General features: G+C 32.6%; 2 protein-coding genes across 2 annotated transcripts in view; one reads left to right on the plus strand and one right to left on the minus strand.

Annotated features, from left to right (window-relative positions):
* Window positions 1–20,991, minus strand: part of LOC119641043 (centaurin-gamma-1A) — a 243,715-nt gene that overhangs the window by 181,263 nt on the left and 41,461 nt on the right. The gene's annotated exons all lie outside the window — the stretch shown is intronic.
* LOC119641049 lies at window positions 1,991–4,683 on the plus strand. The gene is made up of 3 exons (XM_038039472.1): window positions 1,991–2,109; window positions 2,178–2,444; window positions 2,529–4,683. The coding sequence occupies exons 1-3, from the start codon at window positions 2,059–2,061 to the stop codon at window positions 2,751–2,753; spliced, it is 543 nt and encodes a 180-aa protein (XP_037895400.1). The 5' UTR covers window positions 1,991–2,058; the 3' UTR covers window positions 2,754–4,683.

A 20,991-nucleotide genomic window follows, 5' to 3' on the forward strand; every position in this document is an offset into this window, starting at 1 on the left:
GTTGACAATATTTTCGCTGAACTGAAAGTATATCAATATTGCATTATCAATTAAGCAATATTTCACATCATTTTGTCATCAATATTGATAAACTACTGTAAGTGAAAGAAAGCTATTATTTTATTATAGCGACTCTCTGTATCATCACTAACGGACTAAGTTAATCTTCATTAAAATTCAGAGCTGAAATGTTTATGCATATAATTAAATTGACAATTTTTCTTTATAGACACCCACCATCCATACACGCAAACACCACACTATAATAAATGCCCGTAAGTTAAGCGAAAGCATTCTGTATGTAAGTAAATATAGGCTAGAGAGAGCAAGCAGATGTCGCAACTCCATATGCAGTGCGTACTATGCTATATACTGTAGAGGAGAATAAAGTGAATGTTAATTGTATGATTGCATGCGTGCACATGTGCTCGTATTGATTGAATTGTTCCTACATAAACTGTTATGTCGCCATATGCAGTGTTGTTGAATGGATTTTGTGATTATCACATGGCGAATAACATGTTTGGTATATGCTTCACTATTTCCTTCGAAAAATACACTCATCTTCATGTACGCTTATATACAACGTGAGTTTTGAACAATGAAATATTAATGCCTTACAAAAATTAACTTAAAAGCAACAGCAACAGCGTTAATGTTTCCAAGTTGGTCAAAGGAATGCTTATAGAAACGGTTTCTATTGTTGTTGTGGTCGTTATAACGCCGAAATGTCTTGTTTAACTAACGCCTGAAATGAGTGGTGGTTAGGTAAGGCTGTAATAATGGTGATGATGCCGTTTGGTTATGCTTCCTTGACCACAAAGTGTATATGTAAAAATAAGATCACCCATGACAAAATCATATGTAATGTATCAAGTTCAAATTTAACAAATACGCAAAATGAGACAGAATTTGCCGGGAGCAGGAATTGCTCACATTAATTAGCATCTTACAATCTCCTTACAAATGGCTGATGGCGATGACGAGTAACGCAAGCCAGTTACTTTAATTTATATGTAATTACATGTTGTCACATAAAAAAACTAGTGATCGACGAAAAAATATCAAAGCGTCGTTATAGGGGTAATTATTATAACCGAACACTAACCCATCAAACGCCACATAAGTAGTTTGGGCATGTCTTACAGCGATAGCTGCAAAAACGGGGTTTTTACATAAAACTCTTATAAAGAGCGGCAGAGTTGTAAAATTCAAAGCAATCCAATTGGATTCGTTATATGTTTTTACGCGATCGCAGCTATAGGCGAAAAATGTAGAATTTTCGAATTTTTCTCTCTTTCTCTTGATAATTCAGCCCTCAACTAAATTTAAGCGATCGTCGGCAGATCCAAAGTGAGTTGCGACATAAACGACACTTTTGATAGTTTTTAAGACAAAGTAAACACAAAACGAAAGCTTCTCTGTTGACTGATCCCTTCATGGGCTTACAAGAAAAAAAGTTATCATCAATTTTCGTCTAATCTTAAAAAGAAAGAATGCCAAATGTTCTTTAAGCATTCTTATCGTCAAATCAAATTTTCTTATGACACAGAATATTTCATCAAAATAAAAAAGGCCCCTTGAAACAAATATCTGCTAGAGCAAACATATTAAGTTTAATTCAATAACTTGAAACTGATGAAGGCCTTTATGTGTAAACCCGCAAAGTTATTGTAACATTTTATACTAGCCAATATAAGTGGAAAGACAACACATAAGCGGCAGCTCGGAGAGAATAGAACATCAGCACATGTCATTATGAAGGAGAATCTTATCAATTTAAAAACTGATAGATGCCTTTCAATACTTTGTTATGATAATTAGAAATCAAATTGACGTCTAAGTGAGGGAAGTGGGGGAAGTGGGGGGAAAGGGAGGGGAGCAACGATAACGCATAAGCATAATTGTTTTAATGAATCAATTTGCTGAATAGCATCTCCTTTCTAAGTATAATTAAAACACTTGCTGGGGGCTTTTAGTCGATAGCGTGAGCTCGGATTGTAAACATTAGAATTCAATCAAAAGATTATTTTCGGAAAAAACAGATAAGAGATTTCAATGTTTTCCATAAAAATTATTATTTTGTTTGTAGTATTTTGCTTGATTAAAGTAAGCTTCTAGTTAAAAAGTGTTTAAAAATTTTTTTACATACGTTGTAATTATAAAATCTCTTTTAGCCTAATGGAGCTGGTGTGATAAAGCGTTCGTTGTTTAGTGATGATATTCAAAAAGAATTTGAACAACACATTCAATTAGAAACCGAAACTTTCTTGAATAACATTTTTAAAAGTCAAATCAATTATTTTAATAAAGTTAAACTGTCCTTGCCGGATAATTGCAAACGTGTTAGCGATATTGAAACCTATGTACACAAGTTGGAAACAGCCATCGAGGAGAAGAATGTAGAGAAAAAGGACAATATTTATTTGGAAACTTTTCAATCGGTAAACAATATGAAATTTGCCTGAAATGTAATGTCTCGGCTCATAAATATTTCCTCTTTTTTTTTTTTTTGCTGTTCTACAAAGATGGGTCGAACCCCCTTATTGCTGAATAAAGAATACGACACCGGTATGAGTGACGAAGAATACCAAAAAATCCTTGAAGATAACGATCTTAATGATTTTATGAAAAATTTCTTAGTAGAGGTAGCCGTGTATTTCTGGAAAATGGCCAAGGCCAGCGGTAAAGCTGTCGAAACTAGCATAGATGACTATCTTGAAAATATAAAGAAACGTAATAATTTATATTGAATTGTTTACTAAAAGCAAAGTTTAGTCGTAGTTTGAAAAATGTGATAAGGATTTGAAAAAAAAGAAAGTATATTTGAAAGTTTACAATTAATCAAAGCAACTACAAAGTAATATTGAATCCTCTCAGAGAGCAAATCGATGGCTTTTTAAGCGCATATAACACCAGAAACTTACGAGTGGAAAATCGCTATGAATTCTTTTCTATAAATTGACAACATTGCACTGACGTTACCGCAAACTATTAGTTTTTTTTTACGCACATATTTACATTTTTGCACATTTTTTTATACATTTACAATCATACATTTAGATTCGCACTGATTTTTTTTAATTGGAAATGTTAGTTGAGCAAATAATATATCGGTCAACGAATTCCGGGAATGAGTAAGAAAAAACAAAATATGTTTGTAAATTCGTCTTTATTTATCGCCTTCAAGAGCGAAACAACAGTCTAACGCTTCTCTTCTTCTTTTTCATAAAATCGCCTATCCTTGCAATTACAATCCCATCTTTAAATCATTCTTTTAAAATTTGCTTTGCCAAACTTTTTTTCTTTGTAGACATGTTCAAGGGCAATCTGCGTTCACTTTTCGAACCAATTAAGTGCTGAATATAATGAATGTTGCACCATTTGATCCGAATTTGTAGTCGCAAGCGTTCCGACAGCAAAGTCACTGAGAAGTTATTTCAAAATATGAACTTGACAAAGCGGTGTAATAACATTAATACTACCTATGGATTGTATTTCGTATATGACGTCTACAAAAGTTAACTAAACCGCATTTTTTCTATTAAATCTGAGAAAGAGAGTCTTTTAATAATAAATTCGACCACATTTTTCTCTAAATTCAAAAACACATTGTCGGAATATAAGCACAACCGAGTAGACGTGAATTTTTACGGCTTGAGTGTACACATACACAGACATACTGTAAAAAACTGGCATATGTCATGACAGTAATGAAGAAAATACAAAAAGTGTAAATATTTTTCCCATTTTTTTATTTGCGCCAGTGAGTGCAAAAATCCTGCAAAAAATAATAACTGAATGGAGAATTGTGTTCTCAGTTTGTTTGTATTTTTCGTAAATTACATACAACTACAACCAAAACTACATGCGATTCTAACTTAGCAATTAATATAATGGTATCGGAGATTTTAGAGGGAAAAAAAAGAGACGCAGAGAAAGGGAAACTAGTAGTCTGAAGTGACTGGAAATTTCAATTCATTGCCCATTCGGTGAGGGATCATTTTTGTTGCTATGTGTTATTCGCAATGCTAGCCTTCGACATACGTTTTACCGATTATATTGAACATTTACTTGTTTAATGGAGTTATGATAAATTAAAGGATTAACAGTAGACACAAATAAAATGTAAATTAATTTTCTGTAGTAATTTGTTTCAAAAAATACATAAATGGAATTATTTATATGAATCAACTGAAGCCTAAAGATTGATAACGCGGCGGCGAGGGCGAAAAGAGATGATTATCTCTATAAATGATTTAATTTGTTCATAATAAATTACTCCGTAGCCTCGAAAGATACGCTTTAAAAATTTAAAATTAAATTGTAATGAAAAATATACTTTAGTCTCTAAAATATTTAAGAATATTTGTCAAAATTTAATTTTATATAACTTTAGTAAACCTTAGTATGAACTTAAATATACATATATTTTTCCGCAGATTATTTTGTCTTAACTTTCGACATTAGGAATTATTTTAAATAAATGGCTTCTTTGAGGATAGCAATATTTTTGGTTGGTTGACGTGCGGCTTAAAAAGTTTACCACAGAGAGAGAGATAATCACAAAGACTTGGTTAAATAGTTTGCCCAGTACCTACATAAAAACGTTGATGACTTTGCTATGCTTCATAAAGTTGAAGTGGCATATTAAGATCTAATAAACGAAAGACGAAAAGTCAATAAGATAAACAAAAGCAAAAAAAAAAAAAGAGCAGCATGTCAAATTATTAAAGTAAATAAATAAATAAAATAATGTACGAATATTGTTATTGTTATATTTATTATGAAAGTCATTTTTTTAGAGTAAAGAGGTAAATTGTAGGACTAAAGTAGAAAAAGCACGGGTAACTAGCACTTACACTAGCAACACTAGCTTAGTTAATTTAAAAAATTTGTAAATTTAAATTAAACGAAAGAAAGCCGGCTTTATCGACAAAAAAACATTTTAGGCAACTTAAAATTTCCTAGAACGCGATTTTAAAAATTTGGAAATGTGTGTGTGTGTGTGTGTGTGTGTGTGTGTGTCTAGTGTAAGATGCAACTTTAAATAAAACTAAATTCCAATAACACAAATATCAATAAATCTCAAGCTGAGTTATGTATGGTAAACATTAACCAACGGGGAATAGAGGCGATGACTGCGTAGTAGAGCACCTGAAATGCAATAAAGCTATAAACTGCTAAAGCATTTGCATAAGAATACATTCATATTGCAGATGAAAACTGTCAATTTGTTTCGTTACCAGACATTACTATCGAAGCAAGACACTGGGCGACAAAAGAAAGAATTTACAGATTTCAGAAATAACTGGAGACAGATTTATGTGCAGAAAAAAAGAAAGGAAAAGCAGTTAGTAATGAATGCCAAATTTAAAAAATGCTTTCTTACAAATTTATAAAGAAACTTCGCATTTGAATATGATTTTGTGTCGAAGAAAAAATTTTTTTATTAAATTTTTCTTTTCTTATTTTCATTTCACAAATTTCACTTTTACTTTAAAAGTAAAGGCTTTGTTAACTTATCTTTCTCTTCGTTCGCAAATAGAAAAAAAGTATGTGTTCTTTAGCTTGTCACATTCATTACAAAAGGTACATTAAATTTTCGAAATGTTTGTAACATAGAGATATGTACACAGCGTAAGACCGTATAAAAACATAATATATACACGATATATATACGGTTCGCACAGAATTAAACGATCTTCATAACGTATAATGATTAGATTCTCTAATGATTAGATCTAATGGCAACAGTCAAATAGCGTCTACCAACCATCGATGGTTACTAAAAGACTCGCTCTAAGCCGAATAATACCTCTTCCCGGCTTTTCATTTTTTTCTTATTTTCTTCTATTTTTTAATATCTCTAGTGTGTAATAAAATATACTCGTTACGTCATAGTCAGGAAAATAAATGCCCCGTACCTCATCAAGCAAAGTTGAGCTCCATAAAATTCATTTTTCTCATGTGTTGCTGTGAGCATAGAAGCAGACATACGCAAATATACGTTTACTGTTCATAAAAATTCTCTAAAGTTTTTAGTATATGTGTACATTAGAAAAAAAGGATATATAACCTCAAGCCACTTGCCTGCTGAGTATCTCCACTACCAGAGAGAAGACGCCTTATGCTGAGAGAACATCGAGAAGAACAGGGTTTCATGTGTTTCATATAAAGATATTTTCATACACTCTTACGTTAAAGAAATAAAATGAAATAAATGAAATAAATGAAATAAAATGAAATATTATTGCTATCGTATAAGTAGTAAAAGCAAAAAGTGAATGAAAATTATTTTATAATTTTCTAAGACAATAATATAAAAAATTCTGCATATTTTCAGGAGAAAGTAGTCAGAAAATATAAGACATACTTCAAGGAAAAAGAAAACACGGCCGTGTATTAAGGATTTATACAAGGAAACCAAATATAAAATTTAATTTAATTTCTATTTATCTCAGCCATTTATACATGAAATTAAACTAAAGAAAATTACAGTCGAATTCACAAGAGCAAATCTTACACTAATTGTTTTAAAAACTACTATACAATAAGAAGGAAGATAAATAGAAGAATAATAATAACAAAGTAAGTAATTCATGTATAAATAAATAAAAAGAGAGAAAAAAAAAAGAAAAAAGCATGTACGCAGCTAGCACAGAAGCGCAACCGCAACAAGGACAGATGCAGGTTGCAAGTGAACCCCTGAAACATTGCAAACATGCAAAAGCTTGGCAACCGCCATGTTAACAACACAATATTATTTTAAATAAAAAAAGATATTAAGAATGAAATGTTAGTTTAAGTACGACATAAGTAACTCGCGCTCCTTAAGCTAAGCTGCTTCGATATACTTTAAAGAATCCGATAATGAGAATAAGTGACAGACATCATTCAGATTTCTGCAAACAACTCTGAGCGGGTTCAACAGTTCGTAGTTGTGTTTACATTGACCAAGCTTAATCAAGATAAAGTGCCTAGAGAAGCGGTTAGGGACTTTAAAGCTTATCTCACCAAGTAATGCTGGCGAGTTAATAGTACCATTTGTTACTTTGATTAAGAAGGAAACCCCCAGAACAAATCTACGTTTCTCAAGTGACGGTTAGGATGATAGAAGCAACATATCTCCATAAGGGGGAAGAGAAGCAATCGGGTCCCAACAAACATTCCTAAGGGCAAAGGCAAGAATTGCTTTTGAACAAATTCAATTGAATCTACATAGCACCTATATGAAGGAGACCGCACAACAGAGGCATACTCAAGTATAGGTCTAACCAAACACACGCGCAGCCTTTTCGTAATATACGAATTATCAAGCTCGTTGGACCACCTCTTTATAAAACCAACCGCGGACCGACCTTTGCTAAAGGGGAGCTCAATATGCAAGCTAAAATCTAACCTGTGGTCATATAGAACGCCTGAATCTGAAAGCGAACCAACTTGTGCGAATCAATGAAATACTGAGCAATGAATGACTTCCTTCTTGAGAAAGAAAGCTTCTTATTTTTATATAGGATTAGTTTCATAAGATTCAACGAGCACCATGCAAACAAATTATTCAAGTCAATTTGAAGCTGATGTGATTGCGATTCTACGGAAAAGAAAGAAAGCAGTTTCATATTATCAGCATACATGAAGATATCACTCGAGTTAATCATGGACGGCAAATTATTAATGTATAAATTAAATAAATTGGATCCTAAGTGGCCACCTTGAGGTACGCCAGACGTCACGGGGAATTCATATGAGGTAATGAAGTTAAACAAAACCCTGAATGGTCTATTGTGCAGATAAGAGCTTATCCATTTCACTAAATAGAAAGGGAAGCCAGAGACTTGGAGTTTAAAGGTAAGTAGACAAACACTAGATCAAACACTTTGCTAGAAAAAGTCTTGAAAACATGACAAGTAAACTCTAATAGATTAGGTAACCATTAGCCTTGCAGTCTATTGAACTAAATGATCGAATAATTCATTAAAGAACACAACAGCTCTATCAGATGTTGAAGTACAAATCAAACAACCAGAACTATCACTGTAACATCAAGTGACTTGAGACAAATTGAAGTCATCCAACACAATGACTATATCGGTAGGTTTAGATTGCTTGGCCGCCTCAAAATGAGGAGAGAAAGAAAACTCTGACAGCTATGTAGTTTTGAAAGGAATCGCTGACTTTTTCTCTGATTAAATTTAAAAATTTACAAATATTGTTTAAAGATTCCGAATTTTAGTTTTGTGCATAAAAAAAAGCAAAAAGGAAAACAAATAAAAGAAAAACACTTAACGCTTTCATAATAATTCTCATTACGATTTTTTGCAGTTAGTGCAAACATGTAAAGAAAAAAAATTTTATTCAACTTCAAAACTAAAGCAAAACAAAAAAAAAATTTCGATACTTTATAATATTAGGTTGGCGTGACCAATTTTTCGTATATTAATGCAGATCGTCCACAGAGTGTATCCGGGAATGTTTATCGTTGTATTCGATGTAATTGACGAGTAATGGGAAAAGAACTTTTTTTTGCATTTTTGGAAACGCTAGTGTTTTCAGTTTATGTCCCAACGTAAAAGAATTCTTCGATACATTTGGCCCCGTTTCAAACCTAATGCACCTATGAAGTCTCAATGTTTTTGCCGAAATTTAGAACTGATATCGTAATTTTTACGATCCGGAGAATGTTTATCACAGGTCTTTACGGGGACGGACACACGGGCAAACATGCCTAAATCAATTACATAGATAAATACGAACACTACAGTTTGGCAAGGCCGACCATTAAACGCACCACAAAACTTTACCTAATAAAGTCGTGCATATATTTTCGTGATAAATTGCCAAAAATTATACTTCGTTTTCATGTAAATGTACGCTTTTCAAGAAAGCTCTTATCCAAAACGTGGACTAACGTGCTTCAAATACCGTAAAGTTGATTTTCTTTCCAAAGATCTTATCATCCGTCGCCAATGTCCGTTATAAAATACTAAATATTAGGCTTCGCTGTATTGCCCGGAGATCTTTGAAAACTGCAAATTCTTTTGTCGTATAATTTTTTTAAAGCAGAACGTTTTATGGGTAGTGAATGAAAAAATTTCTCGATGCGATCGATTACTCATAAGACTATCTCTTAGGTCAAAACACGTCAAAGCACCGGTGACTAAACAACGTCAAAATATACCGTTAATTGCGGTATTTAGGCTGAACATAAAAATATATGTGCAAACAGACAAACGTACAGGCAGACTTGAATCGATTAAAAAAATTATTCTCAACCGATTGGTCTAAGAAAAGGTGGATATATCTTGAAACTTTCCAAGTCTTTCCAAGTGATGCAGTGTATATACCAAACTAAACAAAGTCAAAATACATAATATTAAGACTTCATCTGTTTGGTTCTGCTCGCAACTTAAGACACAATCGACGTTCGCAGAATCGTTTGTATTCGTCACTTTTGTCTTTACAAAAAGAAGTAAAAAAAGAAAAGAAATTGATTGATTCATATTTTTACAGGTGCCACAGAACTGCCCATAGGCGTTTTCTTAATTTATGTTCTGCAATGGATACGTGTTCCGCTCGATATGGACCCTTTTTTATAGCAATTTCCCTGTAAGAAATTTTAAAATTTCTGCCAAATGTGAGAATAATTATGACAGACAGGCAAGCACACGAACAGATAGATGAGAAGGCGCATCTAGTCCGATGCAGAATTTAATGCTGCATACGTTTTGACAAAGAGAGTATACCGCCAACCTCTTGGCGTCATATATAATTAAAATAAAGCGCACCGTTCAATATAACGCGAACTTTTCTCGTAAATGAAGAGCAATTAGTAGGTTTTTACGCTGTATTAACGCAGAGGTTTATTAAACTTCTTAAGCATTGCTTTTACTTAAACTTCATCTTCATACGTTCTCGCATTTGAACATATTTCTTCCGCAAGATCAATTCCAACGCAATACAGATTGCATTTGTCTAAAGCCACGTCACATGCGTTCAAACTAAAAGTTTTTGCAAAAAAGTAAAAGAAAAAACGTAGAAGAAAGCTTTCGGGATAGAAACTAAAACCGAAATTTCATTAAAACAATAAATGTTCGTCTTTGTACATGTACAGTTTTGTGTATTCAAGCTGAAACTTTATTCATTTTGTTAAGTTTTTTGTTTTCTTTTTGTTTTTTTTAATAGATGTTTTATGTACACTTTTATTTGGTAGTTTATAAGCGTGTGCTTTATGCACTTATATGCTGACTTTAAACAACCACATAATAGTTTATATCTAGTGCATCTCGCTGTTGTGTATATATACCTTTGTCTAACATTATACTAAATCAAGAAATCAACCACTAAAAGTTTAAGCAAATATTAGAGGTTGCTGCGTCCTTTTACATATATGCAATATATATGTAAAGAAAGAAAGAGAAAACAGCTAAAGAGGAACAACAAAATCAACACAAAAAATAAGAAATTGCTTAAGTGTTGTTGACACAGAGACATAATAAAAAAAAAGGATTGAAAACTTTAGATGTTGAACGAGACAGAAGGAATTTTCGAGTTTCGTCCTGGTTTTCATATTTATTTTTCTACAAAAAATAGGGAATATGAAGCTAAATCAACAAAAAAAAATGTTCGCTCAAAGCTTGAACTTAAAGTGATTCTTCGCCACTGAATTAACGTAGTAGTTGTGTATAACCTATAGATCCTCTTTGCAAAAACTTCTTTTCTTGTCAACCCCAATTCAAATTTTCTTTCGGCATCAGAAAAATATCATGCAAGGAATTGAAGAAGTTTTTTGCCACAAATCAGTGTACTTCTCTTGTGGAGAACTCGTGCTGACCTAAACATCGAACACTTTTTGTTTGTTCATCATTTCATCAACTGGAGTTTGAAGATGCACGTTTTCCATAAGACGCTACTTGCCAAACACTATTCCGACACAACACGATCCACATTGCTTTGATTTATATTATATCTAAGTTTAAATTATATTGTACTGTATTACGTCCTAGTTTTATTTGAGAGCAAACTTCCACACCCTCAACAAAAAAAACAAAAATCGAAAGGGACTTGTAAAATGTTTTCCTTGACAATTTACAGATGATAAAAGCAACCAAATTGAGTTTGGATCAAACCCGCAAAAATGTCTCTCACACATCATCAATTTAGAAAAATTGCCTCATTTTGATTTCATGAAGACGAATATAATTTTCGAATCAAAGAATCATTTTTAGGGTATTGTTACGAAAATCCCAAATCCAGTTACTTTCAGCTAAGTAATTTTCCCGAATAATAAATTTGCTAAAGAAGGAAAAACCAAATGAGCATTCGCAGGCGCCTCATGGAGCTGCGGGCCGATGAAAACGATTAGCGGAAAAGCAGACATGTAAAAACTAAGTGCACATTCGCAGGCTCGTCACGCAGGTGCAGGCCGATGAAAACGATTAGAGGAAAAGCAGGCTGGGATTAGAAATAAAACCATAAATTTAGATATAGTAACAGGCTTGTAAAAATGTATACAAATAGAATATTTGTGGAAGGAAGAATTACTCGGGCAAGAACATTTGAGCTGAGAGTACGGCCAAAATAAATTGTAAATAATCCTACATGTAAGAAATATAATTGTAAATAAATACTTCTGCTGTTGTGAAAGACAAAGTAGTAAAATCAAAGAACTTTGAAGTGTATTTCTCTTGATCAAAATATCTACGATCCAGTGATACGGACTGTATCTTAGTAAAAGCGAATTTCATAATAGTATTTTCGTTTTTTCCGAAGCAAGTCTGGCTGATTTTAAAACATTCTCACAGTCGATCTCCGTCAAAACACTACGTAAAAATCTGATTTTTCTCGGATTTCAATTCGATTCCTAGGCCATTGCAATGAAAGGATGATTTGCAAGCGCACATCAAAAGCGAAAATCCGAATACGATGGGCTTTGTGGCAAGTTTGCTTTCTCTGTTCATCTACGATTTTAGATGGCCATCTTATCAGGAACCGGCAACGATAAAATTTATTAATTTCGGGGGTCATCGAAGCAAGTTAATCCGCATACTCCAAACCGCTTTGTCATAATAGATCATTAGAACAGAAGTGATGGTAAAAATATGCCGATAAAATCCAACAACGTTCAACCTTTCCAAAGTCGAAGTGCATTCTGACATACAGCAGCCCAATAAGGTTTAAGTATAGTACAAAAATTCTATTATAAAAAACTGCATTTATGGGTTTACGGTCAAAAAATGTATTTCTTAAGAACAAAAAGAATCAACAATTTTTTTTTGCTTAAGATAAAGTATACACTCGTTTTTATATTATCACAATCATCATCTGCCATATTTTGTTTTAATTTTAACTTTATTATACCCTCACAAACCGGACAGCTATAAATTATTTGATTTTTTTCATGTAAAAACACTTATCATTCGAGAGATTGCAAAAAATTTATGTTTATCTACCGGTTTGTTTAGGCTCTAATTCGACTTGAAAAATTTGGAATTTTTTTTGAATCCATTTAATAAATATGAATAATTCTTTTTTAAACGAATGTAGTTCTCCCATTTGATGTTTCTATTCTTTCAATTCTGCCTTATTTCGAAAATTGTTTACTATTTCGCAATTTTGAGACTATTTTTATAGATTTTTTCTCGCTTAAAACAACAAAAACAACATATTTTGTTGTTGTTGCTGTCATTAAACTAAACACATGTGCGTGCCGTACATAATCGTTAAAAATATATACATACATTTGTTTTTGTTGCTTTATTTTTACACATTACGAGCCGGCTTGCTTGCATATGTATGGCTTGTGTATGTAATATAAAAATAGAAATATCTGAGATAGTTTACATTTTGTAAGACACAATTTTGCGAAATCTACACATTGCACCGTAAAAAGCAAGCAAGCAACGGAGCAAGTTATGTATACAAATTTTCTTATTATTTATTTGCTTATTTTAGCAAGTGCTTAAGACATTTAACAGAAACAGAAAGATAATCGACAGGTTGATTATAAAACGCAAATGAAAACAAACTTATTAAAAGCGATTTTAAAATCATAAATCTTACGTGAATCACTCTGAAGGCCAAACAAGGTTCTTCCGTTAAGGAACATTGTTTTGCACTTTCTAAAGTTTGTAATTAACTTAGTAAAACCTCTTCTTTTTCTTTTCCTTTTTTTTTTTTTGCTTTATTTATTTGAATTTGTTTTCATTCCTGTTTGTGTCACGTTTACGTACGTAATCCCATTCTTCTCTTTTATTGTCTGCCATTGAAGTAACTGACAACTGACCGTCATTAGCAAGCAGCACACATTACTTAATTGAATAACGAATGTTTTGAGAAAAGTACTAGTAAGCATTTATAATCAACATCTTTACATATATATTCGAGGAAAGAATCGGAGAGTCTTTATTTACAATGGAAAGAAAAAAAATTGTAATACTATAAAGCAAGAAGCTCTAAAGATATTGCGAAAAAGCAGAAATGTTCGACAGCACATTAATAAGTGCAATGAAAATCTTGCTTTTGCCGTATGTCGTGCAAAACCTACCACTTATTATTTTTTTTCTTTTATATATTAAATATGATTTTATTTTTCTCAAAGGTTGTGCTTTTCCATATCATATTGAGCTTTTTCCTAAGCTGCCTTTATATATTAAATATTAACCAGGAAGATAAATGAATTTCTTATAAAACTGAGAGATGTATAAAAAAAATCGTTGTCTTCGTAAATAGTAGTAGTAGTAAATGTCTTTCAAATATTCATCCTAAGTTACAGATGTTGCCATCACCTGCTAGTTGGTTTTGTACAAATAATGATAAAATATAAAATACTCAAGTAAATAGTTATTATTAAAGTGCTATGCAATTGCGTGCTTTGGAAATCTTATATTCAAAGTGAGTTAAATTGAGTCGAGAATATAATCAAAGGGAATGAAATATCTCATGATTTAACCAGTATGAAATATTGAATTTTCTGAGTAAAGCTAACATATTTTCAACTGGAAATGAAGCTTTTAACCCTTGTACTTATCTCACAAATGGTGGAATGATCTATAAAGCTACAACGATAAAAAAGAAAGACGATTGGTGTACCAACTGGGTTTGAAAGGGCTAAAAACGAATTGCAGTTAACGCGTGAAAACGACATGTAATAAATGTCCTTATTTGCCAAAATTCCAGTGAAATCGTGAGGAAAGTTCAAACTCGAAAATATTCAAATGTAGAGATTTCAAATTAACCAGCAGAAAATCAGAAAATAAAATCCTAATTATTCCATTGGCAGCAATTAAATGCTGCGCAAATTGCATATATTCTGTGTGGGTATCTCTTTTTGGTCTGTTCTTGGTTGGAAATGTTGGCATGAAAAGCTGCACATATTTGATCTAAACATCAAAGAAAGGAGAAACATATCTGCAATTTTCTTGATACCATTGATGAAAAGTCCGCATAGTTCAAATGAACGCCTCCTGACAAAGTGCACCCTAACCTGTCACCTGCCGTTTTTACTTCTACTACACGCTTATAGGTGTGATTGCGAAGTATTTACGTTTATTCAGAAGCGTTTCCAGGCAAATATACGTGAATTTAAAACTCGCGATTCTCTCTTCCACGAAGTCAGTAAAAGCCGCACTTTCTAGCACAAAATCTTGAAGAAGATAGAGACGATATTTGAAGTTGGAATGGTAGATCTAGATTTTATTGCCATCAAAAAGTATATGTATTCATTTCAAAACATTAAACACGTTTGCCTCTAAAAAAGGCGTATAACGTAACTGCAACGAATGAAAATGCGTTTATAATGCATGTAATGGTCCAAGCTTTTTTGGGAATTGTTATTTCTATGAATAGACCTTTAACTGCGTTTTTTCTTACCTGGCCTACTTTCGAGATGCTGACCTGAAATCTAGCACATTGGTCAATTGAGAATGTGACGTTAAAAACTAAGTGTGCTCTGTTTTTGCATTCGCCCGCAATGCGGAAGAAACTAGAACAAGCTCCGGAAAACGCCACATTTTTTCATATTCTTGTCTATAAATATCGATCCCGTGGGAGGCTTTTTAAAACCTTTGACCCCAAAGTTCGTCAGCAGCACCTTCATTGTCAGTCTAAAAATAATTCCGATCGATATATAAATACGGCCACAATTCACGAAAACATTTTAATCCCAATTTATTTCCAATTCATTTCTCATTTATTCTAACACGCATTAGCATTTCTTCCATCCAATAGCAAAGAAATAAGAAATAAATTGGAAGTAAGTTAGAATTAAAATTTGATTGTTAATTGTGACCAAAAACGGGCTCGATCGGTTATTAAAAATTGTCCTTTCTAGTTTCTCACCTATAGCGGGCGTCTACGTAGCCATATCACAGCAGTTTTTTAACATTCAATTTTTAATGGATGAAGTAATGTTCATCAATCATCATGCGACTGTGGAAAGTCAACAAAAATAGGGGATCAAAGTGATCTCTTTTAGTAGGAATAGTCAAAACTTCGAGAGGTGTTCTGTTAAAAAAACCCGAACTCACATCTTTTATTCAAATATTCGTCAATCACACAGAAACGAATATTTTTAAAAAATCCTACCTTTTTCTCGAGCTATTGGTACTAATGCAATGAAACGTATTTTTTTTAGATCCAAATGTTCGTCAGTTGCACTCTACCCCGCAGACGCCCACAAATTTTTTATTTTATAGTATTTAAATATATGGCTACTAACTTCTTTGTATATTATTCTTCTATTACTTTTTGCTTTATTCAAAAAAAAAAAAAGTCAAAATACAACACTTTCTTTCAGGTTATTACAGTGACACCCCCTCCCACACTGGCAATTTTCTTTTTAAAAAACTTTTTTTTGCAATTTTAGCGCATTTACAAAATTCCATACCTTTCAAGGCGAAAGTAACGAAAATCGGATGCAGGGGATCAAATGATTCGGTCTAAGAAATGAAAAATATTTCAATTGTTGTTCTTGTTTTTTACCTTTTGGCAGTCTATGTCATGACATAATTTAAAACCACCAAAACGTGTCATAGAAAGGAAAAAATAATAATAAAAAGTTAAACGCTTGAACGAAAATTAACATTACAACAGAAAACAGTATGGTAAACTGTAAAAAGAAAAGTAGAAAGCTGTTCGCGTCTTACTTGATCGACGACGTTCGTGAATAGCAAAATTGATTCTATCTACCATTGTGGACATCAAACATTATTTTTGCTAAATTTAATCTACTTGCAATGACGAGGAACCGGGACCCATTTGAGCCATGTTTCATATAGCTTAGATGTAGATAAGTTTGACATCGATATTATAGCCTTAAAATAGAATGATAATCAGGTTATACGTATTTTGCAACCATGTAATTATCTGGGTTAATTTCACCCCGGCTGAGGAGGAGAAGTAATGATTACAAATTCGTGTAACAAAATATTCTGTCTAGCAAGATAAATAACTTGTGCGCAAACCTTCACGCAAATTGCAAGTTTTCATCTTAATTTTTCCATCTCTAGATATGTTAAAAAAAGACGACCCTAAGGGAAAAGAAAGTATCCCAAATGTATATGTAACAAATCCAAAGATAAATCTATTTCACTGTTCCGTGTACAGTTCAGACTATCTTCGAACAACATACGCACACGCCAATGACGTAGCAAGAGACCATTTTCTCGTCTACCAAAAAAAAAAAGAAAAACTCTGGTAAAACTTGAGCATTTTTTCAAGTTCAACTTGTGCTTGTTCAGAAAATTTTAAATAAAATAAGAAAAGAACTGAAACATTTGACATATGACACTTTGGGAAGTCGACTTTTTTTTTCTCTTTCTATTCTCAATTTCCTACATTAAGCTGTCTCTGTGTCATCAATTTGACATTGACAGTTGAAAAAAAAAAAATGAAAAATGTTCTTGTATATTTTTTAGGGGGGAAAATTTTATAGACAACTTTGTACTCTTTTATTGGCATCATAGATTTTAAAAATTACGTTTGTTTAAATAAGATTTTCTAGAGAAAAAAAAAATTGAATTGTTTCCAACGTCGCTATCTTAGGCAATTTCAAATACACTACTCTGGTAAGAAAATAGTAAAAATAGTGTTTTTTCTCGATTATTGTGATACCTTTCCTCGCGCAGGCCCAACTCTCTCAACAAGGCATATTATTTCAACATTTTACCTCGCTTGCTGAAGATGTTCGCCTGAATATGGTAACTCGACATTATCATTCACTATGCCGGAAGATAGAGAAAACGGAACAATCCTATAACTAGAACCAATAGAGGAAGATTTCTCCTCATGCATGTTTATATGCGCTTAGATTGCGAAAGTTAATATACCATATCAAGGGATACGAGCATTGCCATATGAAGTTCGTTCAATGTTGTCTTTCTTTTTAATTCTTTTGTCGTTTGAATTATTCGACATTTGTTGACAAAGAAGTGCTCATGATTGATGACGTTTAAATTTTGTGGCGCGTATATACATTCGTATAGGACACATTTTTGTAGACAATTATGACATACCAGCCAATAATTTCCGGGACTGATCGCAAATGTCATTTGTAACAAAATTCATAAACAAAACCAACCACCAAAGCAGGCTTGCCAACATTTCACATCATTCCAATCATTTGATCTTAGTAACGTTGTTTTTCTTATTCTTAACACAATGGAAGAAGCCTAATTTTTCGTACCGATTAGACGTTGTTTTTGATGGGGTAGAATACAATTCAAACTGAGAATAAGCTTGAGAAGTGTCAACTCTTCTCCATTGAAAACAGCAACATATCAGTGGTTTGTTGATTTTAATAGATTCGTACGGACGCTGAGATATTGAATGCAACGCACACGCGTAAGGTGGTTACGCCAGAAAACATCGAACTAATCGTTTTTATTTCTCTTTTCGTCGATATTCAAAAACCAAATATACAGAAGATGACTAACATAACTAAAAATATCAAAATATATATTATATATTCAATATTTTGGATGAAAACTTGGGCATAACATAGTTGTTTTCTAAATAGATACTCACACTGGAACAAGTGCACACAGTGTGGCACCCCGAAGACCACAGCGGAAAAATTACTTGAATGTATTCTATAAAAAAGTACCTGAAGAGCTATTGGGTTGACTGTAACATTGCGTAAAGTTGGTATTAGAGAAAAAAAAAAATTGCAGAGACTTAGGTGCAACATTTACAAAAAGAAACAACTAATGAGGCACAAGAGAGTTTTGCTTGCTTTCAAGTAAAATGCAGATTGAAACGCTGTACTATTTACGAAAAACAAAATTATTTTTTTTTTTACGGGTATATTTATTTACAGACACTAAAACTTTGCAATGTTTGTACTTACTGTTATCTACCTGAGGAATTTATTTTAATTTTTTAATGATTTAACAATACATACTTATTTAGATGCATTTTCTAAACGGTAGGTCTAAATTATGGTATCTTTTTAGCTTATTTGTGTTTTCACTATCGTCTAGTAAACCTCTTGCGAGCAAGCTTGAACGTTGGCTAAGTCGATCAATCCATCAAGAGCTGAAGTTGACGGTTTCTTCTTTTGCTGCGAGAATACCTAATCTCATATAAATATGTTTGTTCATCATAAATTATGAAATTCCTTTTATTACTCTTAGCGTTTTACACTGATAGCGCTAAGAATTTCAATGTTGGAGTTGCTGTCAGTACCCCATAGCTGTATACCTTATATCCAAATGGGCTTCAAAATTGCTTCCTATAACAGAAATCTATTTTCCACATTCAGGTTCAATTCTTGTCCATTCAGACAGTGTAGACGTTTTGTTTTTTTGCTGCCCTTATTGCTTCGGCACATGTCTTGTCGTGACCCGGAGACTTTTTCCTATATATATGTACATTTAATGGGTAAATCGATTTAGAACTTTCAAGAAGCAACTTCTTTGCTGTCTTCGGGATTGTTTAAAGAAAAGGGTTGAAAGGCAGACTTTAAAAGTTTAAAAAATGCGAAGGCCTTGTTAGAATCTGATTTACACCAAGTGCGATTTGAGTCTGCTATCGTTCTCATTGCTGGTCTTTTTATATATATTTTGTAGAACTCCAAGACTTATGATCGTCATTCTTTGTAGAAGATAAATTTTATTAGAAAAGATGATACCCGCCCGTTTTTAAAATCAACTAAACGCTGCTTTAGTTCATTTGTAGCTCGAGCTTTAAATTAGTTTTATTAGTTGCATTTCTGTTATGTCTCCAGACTTTTCTTAATCTCTTTTCTTTTTTAATAAGATTTCTAGTTTTTCAGCGGACACTAGAACTTTATTTCAATTTTCTTGTTGTGATTCAAATTCGCTGACATTCTCTCTCGCTAAATTTATTTGCTTATATTAGCTTTGAATTTAGCATTGTGACCATATTCAGGAGATTAGCTAACATAGCTACCATTCTATTCATTGCATCACTATTTTTGAGAGCTTAAGTATACTTGTTTATTAGGGAATTGGTTAGCACCAAGAAAAGCGTTCTTATCGTAACTAATTTGTGGAAAACTAGAATGTCGAGGATTATTAATTTCGCGATAGGGAGCTCTTTATATTTTCAACTGTTTATCTTTAACAGTTCGAGGTAATTAAATGGAACTTATATGGGTTTACAAAGAATAGAAAGCTGAATATATATATATCACCTGCTGTCAAAATTTTTTGCATGGCATAAAATTATATAGACAATTAAAGCGTACAGCCACCTTAGAGCTCCCTTGCGGTTAAGATGAAAATAACTAATAATGTATTCTTGACAGATCTCAAAACGAAAAGCACGCCTAGATACATTCATAACCATACGCTTTTTTTTTGTGGTATCTATATATGTGAAATGGTGGGTATAAAAAAATTCAACAACGTTTTCGGTTTTTTATTTTATTTATTAATTTTTTGTTTTTTTTTTGTTTTCAAAAATTTACATTTTGCCTTTTTTTATTTTGCAGTTTAATCTTTATTATTCAGGAACACGTGTCATTCACGAAAATCCATTATCCTTTCGTATTATGGAAGATGACAAATTTCTTTCATTTTTCAAAAAACATTACTCGTATATACATGTGGTTCTTCTGTTTGCAGATTACATACATTGCTGTCATTTTGTAAAATTACCCTACGCAATCTCATTATATCTGCAGGGTGGACCTAAATCCACCCAACGCCGACAAAGGCGTGAAAGAAAATTTAGAAACGAAAATTTTGAATTATCTACAAAATATGCGACCATTGATGTAAAGCTCGTAAGTGGTGCATATTAAACTTTTTTCCTTACTCATCAATGAAAACCTAACTATTGCTATATATTCAACGGTCGCTCCGAAGACTTTCTTAATTGTTACTTATTTCATGTTTTTTTCGACTGTTTATATGTATAACATGTATAACGCTGTTTTATATACCAAGTACCAAATATCAATTCGTTTTTAATTATTGTGTTACTTCATTTCATTATTAATCAAATGCTATAATAAAATTTCTCTATTGATTTTCACAATTCACAAACACAAATCCGTCACACTTTCTTTCTCACCTTAGATTTCTTTCCGCTTTTAAGAATTTTTTACGGTGAAATTTCTAGTTATAGTTAATAAATTATTTCACAATTTTTGGCCTTAAGTACAAAATTCGGAAGAGTTATAGACGCTTACTCTAAGGTTATATTTATTATATCCCAGATCGCTTGTGGCACAAAGGTATATTGACCCCTAGAAGGAATTGAGATAAATCTTCCTTTTATTGTACCGATCGATTCAGGATTACTTTGTGAATCTTTCGGAATCCTTTAGAATCGCTTTCTGTATCGTTTTACGATTTCCTGTCCGTCTGTTTGTCTTGTTTCCTTCTGTACAATCTGCAGACCGCATTTTTTTAAATATGTTGATGAAATTTGGAACACTGTCGTGTTTCGCCCCAAAAACGAATTCTGTTGAAAACGGATCGGATCAGCCCACTTTTTCGATTAGTTCTTATATAATGTGGGGCG

Source organism: Glossina fuscipes, unplaced genomic scaffold, assembly GCF_014805625.2.
Source record: "Glossina fuscipes isolate IAEA_lab_2018 unplaced genomic scaffold, Yale_Gfus_2 142, whole genome shotgun sequence".
NCBI lineage: Eukaryota > Metazoa > Arthropoda > Insecta > Diptera > Glossinidae > Glossina > Glossina fuscipes.

What these genes read in the sequence shown, in the direction of transcription:
- LOC119641049 (XM_038039472.1), top strand. Translation starts at nt 2,059, where the DNA reads ATGTTTTCCATAAAAATTATTATTTTGTTTGTAGTATTTTGCTTGATT. An exon ending in TAGTATTTTGCTTGATTAAA is followed by an intron (nt 2,110 to 2,177) that starts GTAAGCTTCTAG and finishes AATCTCTTTTAG; the next exon opens with CCTAATGGAGCTGGTGTGAT. An exon ending in ATTTGGAAACTTTTCAATCG is followed by an intron (nt 2,445 to 2,528) that starts GTAAACAATATG and finishes TGTTCTACAAAG; the next exon opens with ATGGGTCGAACCCCCTTATT.